General features: G+C 34.4%; 1 protein-coding gene across 7 annotated transcripts in view; it reads left to right on the top strand.

Moving 5' to 3' along the window:
- The window catches only part of LpR1 (Lipophorin receptor 1), a 263,945-nt gene that overhangs the window by 191,932 nt on the left and 59,130 nt on the right, over positions 1–12,883 (top strand). For 5 of the 7 annotated variants that reach the window (XM_069817316.1, XM_069817314.1, XM_069817317.1 and 2 more), the window contains exon 12: positions 3,378–3,449. The exons of the other annotated variants lie outside the window; for them this stretch is intronic. In XM_069817316.1, coding sequence (XP_069673417.1) covers positions 3,378–3,449 — 72 coding nt within the window. The remainder of the gene's footprint in view (positions 1–3,377; positions 3,450–12,883) is intronic. 7 annotated transcript variants of the gene reach the window in all.

The following is a 12,883-nucleotide window of genomic DNA, read 5'->3' as shown; positions in this document are numbered from 1 at the left end:
CATTGTAAAATCATTTTCATGTTATTTCTGAAGTACACAAGATAAACTCTTCGTATGATACGATACAGATATTCAAGAAACGGAAGTAATACTGTAGTAAGTAAACCTATGACATACGAATGCCTTTGACAAAATTATCGTTATAGTCGTCTTGACTGATATTAAGTATCGCAATGAGATATCACTTTTTGTTTATGATTGGAGTGCTGAAGTTTTAGTTACTCGCAGCTGGATGTTGAAATTTAAACTCTCCAACGTTTCGTAACTCCTTGCTGGTTCTTTATCCAGGATGAGCGGTTTTGAGAACCAACAGAGTAGCCGAAACCATAAGATATTAAACAATATTGCTTCAAAAGTGATAGCTATAGGTACAGAGAATCAAAATTAAGAGAAAGATGTGGATCTTATGGGTGCAGTAGCTATGAAACTGGAGAAATAATATGTGTAATAAATTACACACTTATACATACAATAATAGCAGCGTTCATATTTACTAACTCATTAAAGAAAGTATTATATAACCTGGCAAGGCGAACTTCCGATTTGGCCTTGTAGTTCAGGGCGCTCCAGTCCGCCAGATGACTGTTTGTTACGATACAATGACGTCACAGCGTGTTATTGTACATATTTTCCGCGTTGGAAGTTCGTTTTGCAGGGTAGTAAGACTACAAAGAATCTATTTCGATATTACCTCGGAAATACAAGTGGTTTAGGGCTGTCTGTGTACAGAGATTTCTTATAAACTAATGGTCAAGTTTTGTTCATATTCAGTATCTACGAGTGAACTTAGTTGGAAATGATTTACATGAAATGTAAAAATATTTAGTGAATAAATTAATACCAGTAGGTCTTTATTTGATATCAAAAACACACAATTATGCGGAAGCTGAAGAATTGTGAGACGATTTTCTTTACTAACAGATGAAACGGATTTCTTATTACAGACAGAAAAATGTCTACCTAAGAGAAATTATTACACACACACAATTATTTCAACATTTCGTTGAGAATTAGTCCAGCGTTTAGCAGATATGGGAAATCCGGAAAGTTCTATTAGCCTATTAAGAGGTATTTCTGCTCTGTTGCAAGAACGTAGGTAAACCACTAAAAGAATATCTTAAAGGGTTAGAATGTAAAAGGAGAGATTTCTTGGACGTTTTACAATAAACTATTAATGTATTTTTTTATATTTATACCTATTTCCGATTGCAGATTTCCATAAATAGAAAATATTAGAAATGATTACTTATTTCATGTAAATTTGTGAAAAATTAATTAACCCAAATAGGCTATATCTACTTAAATCGTTCAATTTATAAATAAAGTCAAATGTCTTAATTTTGAGATTACAGAGATTTCTTTTGTGTAATGGAGAAAACTATAATTCATATTATGACTTGGGCACACATATCTTTCAAGAAAATATGCTACTGTACAAATGGTGACGTCATTCATGACTTGAAAAGGAATTCAATTGTTGCAAAACTCATGAAATTTGCGAAAAAGTATGAGTGAACTTTGTGCACTCATTTTTTGGAACTGTTAATGCCAAGAACAAAGAGTCTGATACTGTACATAATTTTTGGAAGTAGTTAAGAAAAATAGGCATTACTTATCTTGACACACGTACATAATAATAATAATAATAATAATAATAATAATAATAATAATAATAATGATTTTGATAATAATGATAATGACGATGATTTATTTTACATTGTACATTTGTTAGTCACTATGGGTGCTATTCATAGACATTTCGCAGCACGCGCTACGAGAGTACTAAGCTAGCCCCGGCTATCCACTGGTTACTAGTACAGAATTCAAATCATATCCTATTGCTAACACTGGTTTATGAATACGAAAAACGCTGATAATCCACTGGAAGCCCGCGCTAAAAATGTCTATGAATACGGCCCTATGATATGTAATAAGAACGTATTTCATAAATACGCTTACAAAATCGTCAATTTTGTTTCGATGAAGTAGCCTACTGTTTCAAAATCTCGAGATGTTTCAAGAAAGTAAAAACCCATATGATTCCACAGTCTACTCTTGTCTTCAAATTCCCTATAGTTCTGGAACGTCAGCAGAACCGTCGGGGGCTGAAGGGATTATAGACCAGAGGCGCTCAAAATAGGGCGACAGGAAACATAAACAAGAAAAAAATAACCAGGAAATTTTCATTATGCAACACTCCACAACTAACACAGCTGTCACAATACTCACTGTGATTTCGTAAGACTGTTCACGCTAAATTACGTATGTTCACTGTATTGTTAAATTTGTGTTTTCTGGCAAGAGTCTTAAATTTAATTGCAGCTATGTCTTATTATTTTACTCAACAACCAGTGGAAAAGCAAATGTTTGTTTCGTCTACATGACAGCATAACCTGTTGAATTTTCTTTCATGTAAACATCCGTTTTATTATTTTTTGTAAATAAATAAAAACTTAACACACGGTTGCGAGATACCCTGATGTCAGTAGTGCATTAAATATTCAGCTCTGTGTTTTTTTGCCTTTCTTGCAACAGAATCTCAATATGTTTCGATTTTTATTCCAACATCCATACTATTATCTTCATTAATTCAAAGGCATTCGTATATCGGTAGATTTACATGAAATTCTAAGGGAAGACTTGTTATGCGAAATGTTTTTTTTTTTTCAATCATCGCTTAAAATCATTTCACTAATAATTGTCTTGTAAAAAATATGGTAGGCATATGGCTATGTTTTTAATGGTATTTCTAATCATTTAAATGTTACAGTGATGAAAGCATGTAACAAGCATGTATCATGCATGTGAGTGTTCACCGTAGAATGCGGTAATTGACATCAAACATATTAAACCCATTCCTGATATTCTTAATTTGTTCACTGAGGCTTGGAGTGGAAAAATATTACACATATGATAAAAAGCATGCGACTCACTGGGAAAAAAACTTCTCTTCTGCATACGGTGATAGGAGCAGAAGGTCCCTAGACTTTCAGTGTTGAAATAACTAGGAAATTTAAACAATTTGATGTAAAATTACATTTGATTACAGTAAAACCGTCAATATTTACATTTATATAGGAATTAAAGCATAAATATAACAATTTGAATATATATGTCACTTTCTTTCTGTTTGAAAGGCAAAATATTGCATTAGGCCTACCCGATTAGTAACAAGGGAAACAATATTATTCCTGCAGCGAATGTTCTGTAGAGTAAACAAATCTAACTAGAATTCAGAGAGTTATCAGTAATTTATTCGAGTACTGCGTCATAAATTAAACAATTACTTAACTTTGTAAGAGTTTTACGGTGAACACTCTCATGTCTCCGTCTGGTTATGCAGCATGCACGCTTTTGCAACCCATGTGTTGTTACAGCCACTCCCTCTACTAACGGCAGCCACGGCCCGAACCAAACTCACAGGAACATCAGCTTACACAACATTACAGGTAAAAAACATGTGAATTTATGCTTCGGAATACTAGCAAGCTTTAAAAATAGAAGTAAAATGGTGTAAAGTCCATTTTGCTTACCTACTTTACATGATAAAGTAGAGTTAATTGATTATCTGAAAAGTTAATCTGTTAATGCTGACTCAAAATAGTCAACTCCGGATATAGTGAACCTCTGCGGACTTGCATATTTCGTTCACTATATGCGAGGTTCACTAAATCCGAAGTGTCTCTCCCCTAACCTTAAATGACAGGAATGAATGAAATTGTGAACAAGAAAATAAAATGCTATATAGTAATTAAAATATATCATTTTTGTGGAATGGATTACACTGTATACTGTCACTCGCAGTTGATTTACTTAAACTATGCTGTCGAAGCACGTCCGCTTGCGAAAGACCACGTTCAGTGTCACTTATAATATTCGCCTTATCTTCCAAAGAAAACGCTCATTTACGCTTCGACTATTTTAAACAGTACATTCACTGTTGGAACACTAGAAACAGACTGATCAGGTAGAAATGACAAACGCTGTAATGATGTGACTGCGTACTCAGCCTTGGAATTTCCCAGGTCACTTAATTGAAACTGGGAAGGGGTCATGGAATTTGAAAGCCATCGGAATGTTACCTTCATGTCCGTCCCATTTTAATAAAAGCATGCAATTTCATTTTCCGTTGTTTGGATGCTATCCGTCCGTCATGTTTGAGAACAAAAGGCAAACCTTTTACGGTGTAGGATTAGAAATAACAGTAGAGTAGAGTGCCTGAGAACAGAATGGCAAACCTTCGATGGTGGAGTGAGGCAAGATCGTCATGCGTTGCCTGGACTTACAGTACAGCTCATTGTCTCGGAATCACTAATCCTATCTTTGTCCTTTGACTAAAGGAGTAAGAAACTTAGAATGTTCTCAACACATTCTTTTAATTTTATACAAGAAGATCTGACTTCAAATAAGAACTTGTCAGGATACAATTGTTATAACTTCAATTTTTAAGCTTCACTATGACTGAAGCGAGGGGAAATATTAATGTACTTTTTAATGTATGCGGGTCGGGACCAGTGATTTAGGTTCACTATAGCCTAATGTTCACTATAATTGAGTTCACTGCATCCAGAGCAAACTGTACCTTTCGGTGGTATTTTCTATCCTGGATTTACGATAACGTAATATAGGTAATTTTACTTGAAGATTAACAAATTTCAGTCATAGATAACTTGTCATACAATTTCTTCGTCTTGACCTCAAAACCTACACTTAATGTTTTTATCATACAGACCCATCACTTGCATTTTTATAAGATATGTTGTTTCGTCATTAGGCCCATTATAATACAAATACTGCCGCTTTCATGAGAAGGAGATCAGGTTGAAACCTACCTTGAAAATTCGTATCCGGTTAGGTACCGGCACTGTAGTGTAAGACATAACAATTAACATAAAAACTGCATATAAGTAATATTCATATTAGGCTGTCGTAATTAGCGTTCTTGAAACTGCTTTCCATTATTCATTTCTCCTCATCTACACCAAAATAACATAATTCGATCTCCTTCATCATACCTTATTAGTAATGGTAGGCAGTACAACACACAGTCCATAGTAGGCACTGACCTAGTTAAATTGTGATTTTTTTATGAACCAGTTTGCCTCTACTGTAGTGTAAAAAAGTAATCATCTAACTTGTCTTCATTAACGGCGATTAAAAAGGTTATTCAAGCATTAGTACGCTATATCCTAAACATACTTTTGAATTTTATGGTTTGTAATGAAAGTTAAATTTTTGTAAATTTTCAAAAGGAGTTCCGACCGGATGTTGTGAAAGATTCCCTGTTACGTAAAATTGTAAAGTACTTCCATTTATTGATTCTTCTCTTCAAATGTGTTTAAATTTCTCTGTAGAAAAATATTGTCACTAAAATGATTTACCGTACTTCATCTGGTATCGTTATAATTCTAATAACTTTGTAAATAACGATATTTTTGTTAAGCCCACAGATATTACTACATATGTATTCAAGAACTCTGTAGTCGAACAATAACAGGTTAACATCCCTCCAGTCAAGAACACTTTAGAGATAGTGATTTTGAAATGGCTCTGCTGAAATAAAATAATTAAAAAATAGTGCATCCAGAACCGGAGGATGCGCCATTGTTGAACATGAAACTGAGAATATCGTGCGAATGAAAATAAGTAATAATATAAAAGTTATTTTCTTGGAAGTACACTTACTGAAATTCGTATCGAAAGTGGCATTGAAGTAAAACCCGATACATCCCTTTTTTTATGCGAAATGGTTTTCTCAAAGTGTTTTATTGTCTGAGCTCTGCGCATATCAACTTATTTCCTAATAATTTTTAAACCAAATTTTGAGAGCATCTTTATCATGTGAAGGACTAACAAAATCCAAATTTTGACTCCCAAATGTTTTTGGCTTTGATTTTTTATTTTTTCTGTTTTTTTTTTTAGAAATATTTTCGAACCCAAGTTTTTAGTAGAAGATTTCAATTTTTATTCTTCCTTTTTTTTGGTTACATTCATAAAACATAGAGAAACATTTCTATGCATTCATTTTATGGAATATCTAATTATTCACTTTCAAATTTTTTTCGAAAAATTGAAAATGATATTTTTCCTATAATTAATTTAAAAAATATTAATAGAATAAACTAGCAGCATTTCTTACAAAATAAATGCATAGAAATATGCAGCTACCTCATAAATACTTGTAGTAAAAATTTCGTCCAGATTGATTAATATTTGGCATAAAAAAGTTTGTGTTGAATCAAGAAAAATAAACTTACGGAAAAATGGATTTGAAAGTAAAATGAATATTCATGTAACAAATATCTATAAAATTCCCCTCCGCTACATTCATCTAGTAACTTCAGGGAGCCAACTTCAGGACAAAAGTTACTAGACTGTAATCAGAAATTTGTAAAAAAAAAAAAAAAAAAAAAAAAAAGAATTCTTTGATGAAAAAATAATTTTGACAGCCTTTAAATGCCACGCCCCCTTACAGCTTAATTTTAAAAAAATAAACATATTTGTAATCAGAATTGAACAAAATCCATTTGGGGTAAGAAAATATATATTCTAAAGAAGTGAAATAGCCAATAAAAGTTTTTTTTTTTTAATTTTCACGATTTTCAGTGGAGTTCCCCTTAATTCCACTCATCTCGTGTTGTTAATAATAATAATAATAATAATAATAATAATAATAATTTTTATTGTTAGAATAAAGATACATGTTAGCATCCCCAGAAAGAGTACATACTCGTGCTCAGGGGGCATTCCACAAAGTTTTAAAACACTTATTTAATTAATAAACAAAAACTAAACCGTAAAAAGAAAAAGAAAAACACAGATATTACAGTAATTGAAACTTTATATTGCCTCCTTAAACAATAATTTTATTTAATTTTTATGACCACCAATTTATCCACAACACATAATTTCCTTATGACTTATAGTAAAATGTACTTACACACATTGCCAAGTTAATGATTTTAATAAGAAAACACACACATAACTTTAAATGAAATGGAATATCAAGGACATAGAGATATTAAAAGTTAGTCGAATTATTTACTTTCTTTTTCAGATAGTGAAAGATAAGTTATATTTTAATTACATACATTCCGTACACAGTTATATTTTCAAGAATGTAATTCGTTACATTAAAATTATAGAAACAGTATCTCTTATAAGCGCTTGCTGGTACTTCCTCGTTATTATGGAAGAAGTTAGTTATATATGAAGGGTTCACAGCCATAGTGGACCAAGCGCCATTTATTAAAAACGGAGAAAGCAAGGGTTAAAGTTAAGTGAATATCATAGTTTAATGGAGATTAACATATCATTTAGTTTTATAATGTGCATACTCTATATTACTTGCTGTATGTTTCATTGAATTATGGTATTCACTTAATTTAACCCTTCCGTTTTTAATATATGGCGCTTGGCCACTATGGCTCTGAACCCTTCAGTATTGTTACTGTACTCAGTAGAATAACAATACCTTCACTTGCACTATTTCTGTCAATTCATTACTAAATTATTTTCCGTTTTCAGTCTCTTATGTAAAATAAATCACTTATCTTTATATCTTATGTATTTACAACAGTTGAAATGTATGACTGTTCTAGAGCAAAGCAATATTTCGTGGCATTTCTTAATAGAGGGAAAGACCGGCTTCATATTTTACATAATATTATGTTGGTGTTTCTGATTTGGAAAACTTCTTAACAGAAATTCTCCATTTAAGTTTACGTAATTCATTTCACGTAAAAAGAGAGAAGTTCCGCAAGCATAGAAAGATATCTGTAAATGTGCAGTGAACACCGATAGGTCCCTTGAAGGTCAGCTACTAAGTAAAGTATCTTGTTTACTGCATGACACACGGATTTATTCCAGTAGCCTGCTCGCATAATGCAGGAATTGCAACAGGACACATTAACGGATAAGATTAACAAGTGTGACATAATCCAAAGACCAAAAAGTGGAATTTCTTGATACTAACGAAACGTAGTGAACAGATTATTTTCATTGTTACCGGTATTGGATTGGTCGTAGTGTACTTCTTAGCATTTTCCTTGCTATTGAGTTATTGACGTCCCGGAAGAAAATTCATTGCTGTAGAATAGTATGCCCTTACATGCAGATGACCTAAGAGTTGATCTTTTAGGCTGACCAATCAAATCAGAGTTCTTGGTCTTTGAAGCAGTGGCGGCTGCTCAAGTGTTAAAGTACCGTAGAGGTTTTGTCCAAATATATATTTTTATTTTACGAATTTAATAACAAATACGATTCATATCAGAATTACTTAAAAAGGCAAATTAATTAGTAACCTGATTTTTCATCGGCTTTAGGATCTTTAATACTACTTCCCTTTCTTCTCATAACACATGGAAAAGCGTGTATAACACATGTGTATTTGGTTTCTACGCATGCGCGTGCCTCTTTACTGTACTCCTGGCACCCCACACGCACTGAACTGTTTATGTGCAACGAAATTTGTAGCCACAATCGACGGACTGTTTCTAGTTTTTCCACAAAGTTCATATAGCTTTTATTTCTCCACCAAGATCGTCGCAACATGAAAAAAGTTAGACACAGTAAAAAAATAACTGTGAACTCTACACTAGTTGTTTCATGTACATGATAAAATTCTAACACACTCACTGCTTTTATCTACAAGCCGACCTGTTTTAAGAATGGTAATTATAGTACCGTTTATTATAGCTATTTTAAATTAACTTTGAAACTCTTGTTTTTTACCTGTCCAAACTAACGCAACCTAATTCGTTGTATGAGTGATATTAAAGGGCCATATTCATAGACATTCTTAGCGCGGGCTTTCGGTAAATGATCAGCGAATTAACGTTTTTCGTATTCATAAACCAGTGTTAAGGATATGATATATGATATGAATCCTGTACAAGTAATCAGTCGATAGCCGGGGCTAGTTTAGCACGCTCGTAGCGCGGGATAGCGAAATGTCTATGCATAGCACCCAAAAATATTATTTCGGGTTTTCCTTCAGTGTTCCGTTCTCTTATGCCTAGTTATTACAGACGGAACTAGATGAGTATTTACTACTGATACCTAATTCTATGACGGCAACGAAAAGTTACGTCAAAGACTTTAGTGGAATACTTGATGGAGATATCCGTTCTGGGTGTTTAGTGTCAGCTGCAATGTACTAGAACTTTAATATAGCATGGTTGTTGTTCACATGTAATGCAGTGATTAGGTCTAATAAATGTATTTTATTTAGCATGATCCATAATTGTGATATTTTTGATTGCATTAATTTATGTTCTATGTTGGTTTCTGTTTGTATAGTAGGCCTACATCAAAATGATGCAATTGTATGTCCATGCTTTCTGATTTCATGTAGTGGAAACTGTGCATGTTTGTGTACGCATGTTTTCTTTATTTGGTTACGTAATTGCAAATGGAGCTTTCAATAGAAAAATAAGAATTGTGCATTTGCCCGTTCTAATATTAACTTGATTTAGTCTTTGGATAACTTATTATGTTTCAATAATTATAATTTTAGAGTTTATATAAAAGTCACCGCGATTATATAAAAGTACATTTTTCCGTTATCTACATAGGAGTAGGTCATGCTAACCTATTTACAAAAACAGAATTTCGATAAATGATAGTACCAATAAAATTTCAATAAAGGCAATATCAAAACTAATAAAACTTAAATATATTTGAAATTCATACTGGCCAGTATATTTATACATATTTCTTTTTTAATAATTGTAAAGAAATTCCAAAGTTACATATTATCACATGATGTCAGTAGAGATGTGCTTAAAAAGAAATGTAAATGCAATAACCATTGTTTCTCGGAGTCAAAAAATGAATAGGTTAATTTTTGCGTGGTAGTCTGCAGTCGCTTAAGTAATTCGTCACTTAAGGCGAAAAAATAGAAATGAATGTCTATGTAACTGTTCATTCATTTCAGTTCTAAAACCAACCTAAAATCCAGAAATGAGCTACTTGTTAGAGACAGAGAGAGAGAAGCTTGACAATCAACTAGAACTGTATATTTTTCGAAAGTTGAGGAAGAGCCAAGTCAAAGTAAACACAAATGTTTTAAAGGCATGTATGTGTACAAGCTACGAGGGGAGGAGGAAGAAAACCGAATGCTCATCCTGCAGCACGGACTTTCTCTTTCAGTTCACAGCGAAAGTTCGTCGTTACTTTCCAAGACTGTAAAACCACATAACCCAGTAGACCTTGCAGCCTTGGTGTTCTGTTACACAAGTCCGTCTGATTGTCTCGTGCGGTTTATCATTTTATATTGAACTGCTATTTGACTTGCACAATTCTCATTACATCAAGACATAAGCCTCGTATTGTCCGTTTATTACAGTGTGTTATAGTTTGTTGAATTGCTGTTTATTGTACTGAGATATGTATGTCCAAGCAAGAGACATAACTTTATCATGAACATCGTATATAATGTTTTAATCTGGATGTCTTTTAAATTTATTCTCGCCGCTTAATTTGAGTAGTTCATAAACTTCAACATTACTAACGTCTTCCTACTCTTCCTTCCTCCTCCCCCATTTTCTGTCATTCTTTCCCCTCCTCTCTTTTTCTCTTGTCTTTCTTTTCTTACTTTCCCTTTCCGCTCCTGCTTTTCCTCCTGTTGCTCTTTCTCCTTTTCCTGGCCCTTTCTCTTCCTCCTGGCTCTTTCTCCACCTCCTGGCCCTTTTTCCTCCTGGCTCTTTCTCCTCCCGGCTCTTACTCTTCCTCCTCCTTTGTCCTCCTCCTGGCCATTTCTCCTCCTGGCTCTTACTCTTCCTTCTCCTTTCTCCTCCTCCTGACCCTTTTTCCTCCTGGCTCTTTCTCCTCCTGGCTCTTACTCTTCCTCCTCCTTTCTCCTCCTTCTGGCTCTTTCTCCTCCTGGCTCTTTCTCCTCCTCCTGGCTCTTTCTCCTCCTCCTGATTCTTTCTCCTTCTCCTCCTGGACCTTTCTCCTCCTCTAGCTTTTTTCTTCTTTTGCTCTTTCTCGTCTTTTTGCTTTTTCTACTTCCTTTGCTGTTTCTCTTTCTCTTGTCCTTTCTCGTCCTTTTGCTCTTTCTCATTTTACTCTTTATCCTTCGCTTGTTCTATCCTCCTGGCTCTTTTCCCCCTCCTGGCTCTTTTTCCTCCTCCTGGCTCTTTTTCCTCCTCCTGGCTTTTTTCCTCCTCCTGGCTCTTTCGTCTTCTCTTCTTGGTTCTTTCTTCTTCTTCTCCTCCTGGTCCTTTCTCCTCCTGGTCCTTTCTCCTCCTCTGGCTCTTTTTCTTCTTTTGCTCTTTCTCGTCTTTTTGCTCTTCCTACTTCCTTTGCTGTTTCTCTTTCTCTTGTTCTTTCTCGTCCTTTTGCTCTTTCTCCTCATTTTATTCTTTCTCCTCGTTTTACTCTTTATCCTTCTCTTGTTCTATCCTCCTGGTTCTTTCTCCTCCTCCTGGTCCTTTCTCCTCCTTTTGGCTCTTTCTCCTCCTGGCTCTTTTTCCTCCTGGCTCTTTCCCCTTCTCCTGGCTCTTTTTCTTCCTGGCTCTTTCTTCTTCTCCTCTTGGCTCTTTCTTCTCCTCCTGCTCCTTTCTCCTCCTCTGGCTCTTTATCTTCTTTTGCTCTTTCTCGTCTTTTTGCCCTTTCTACTTCCTTTGCTGTTTCTCTTTCCCTTGTTCTTTCTCGTCCTTTTGCTCTTTCTCCTCATTTTACTCTTTATCCTTCTCTTGTTTTATCCTCCTGACTCTTTCTCCTTGTCCTGCCTCTTTCTGCTCCTCCTGGCCCTTTCTTCTCCTCCTCTTGGCTCTTTCTTCTTCTCCTCCTGGTTCTTTCTCCTCCTCTAGCTCTTTCTTCTTCTTTTGCTCTTTCTCGTCTTTTTTGCTCTTTCTACTTTCTTTGCTGTTTCTCTTTCTCTTGTTCTTTCTCGCCCTTTTGCTCTTCCTCATTTTACTCTTTATCCTCTTCTTGTTTTATCCTCTTGGCTCTTTCTCCTATTCCTGGCTCTTTCTCCTTTTTGTTTCTTCTCATCTTGCTCTTTTTCCTTCTGTTCATAACTCTCATCTTCTTATACTCCTGCTCTTTCTGTGTTTCCTTTTCCTTTCTTTTCATTATCCTTTTTTATAAGACATCTGATCTCTTACGATCTCACTTCATTTTATAGGTATTTCCTAAACTGATTCCTTCTGTTGGATTTTTATTTTAGAACTTGTTTTCGAATTATCCTAAGATCCATTCTTGCAATATTATGTTTCTACTTTGTATGGCAATTCTATATTAATGCTGTAATTGGTTGAACTTGTCTAAAATATCTGCATATAATTTCGGGTCAAAAATATAAGCCGTAATTTTTTTCTTCAGAAATGTCATTTCTGCAGCTTCTAGCTACTTTCTTTTGCATTCTTAATTGTCCACATCTCGCTTCGAGATATTAGAAATAGTTTTGCTGGAGTCCTGTAAGATCCTTACCATGTGTCTAAGGTTATGTTACAGTAAAATTAAGGAAAATTTTAATAGATCTACAATAATGAGTTAATGATAGAAAATTGTTACAGTGATGGAATAGAAATTGGTGATATCCCTAGTAATCAATTCACTAATGTGTCTGTCTTCCGCAACATTCACTTTCTGGGACTTGAACGTGATCTCCAGAGTGCAGAACTAACGCTCAATCCGTTCGGTTAACAGTGAGGCAAACTGTATTCGTGTAACATTTGTTTATATTTTGTTTTATAGTGCGTTTAGTCTTTGCAAATTGAGATCATATGCAAGTTCTTTTTCCTTGTTAATTTTCACAGCAACTCTTTAGAGAACCTGGACCTCTCATCTGCCATGCTATGAAAGAAGAGTATTGTTTTTTGTTTCCTCCAGTAAAGACTTGGCAGTCCGGACGGGTGCCGTGAAGTCTATTTCA

Source organism: Periplaneta americana, chromosome 17, assembly GCF_040183065.1.
Source record: "Periplaneta americana isolate PAMFEO1 chromosome 17, P.americana_PAMFEO1_priV1, whole genome shotgun sequence".
NCBI lineage: Eukaryota > Metazoa > Arthropoda > Insecta > Blattodea > Blattidae > Periplaneta > Periplaneta americana.
The sequence above is the reverse complement of the archived record's forward strand: the minus strand, read 5'-3'. Positions and strand labels throughout refer to the sequence as shown.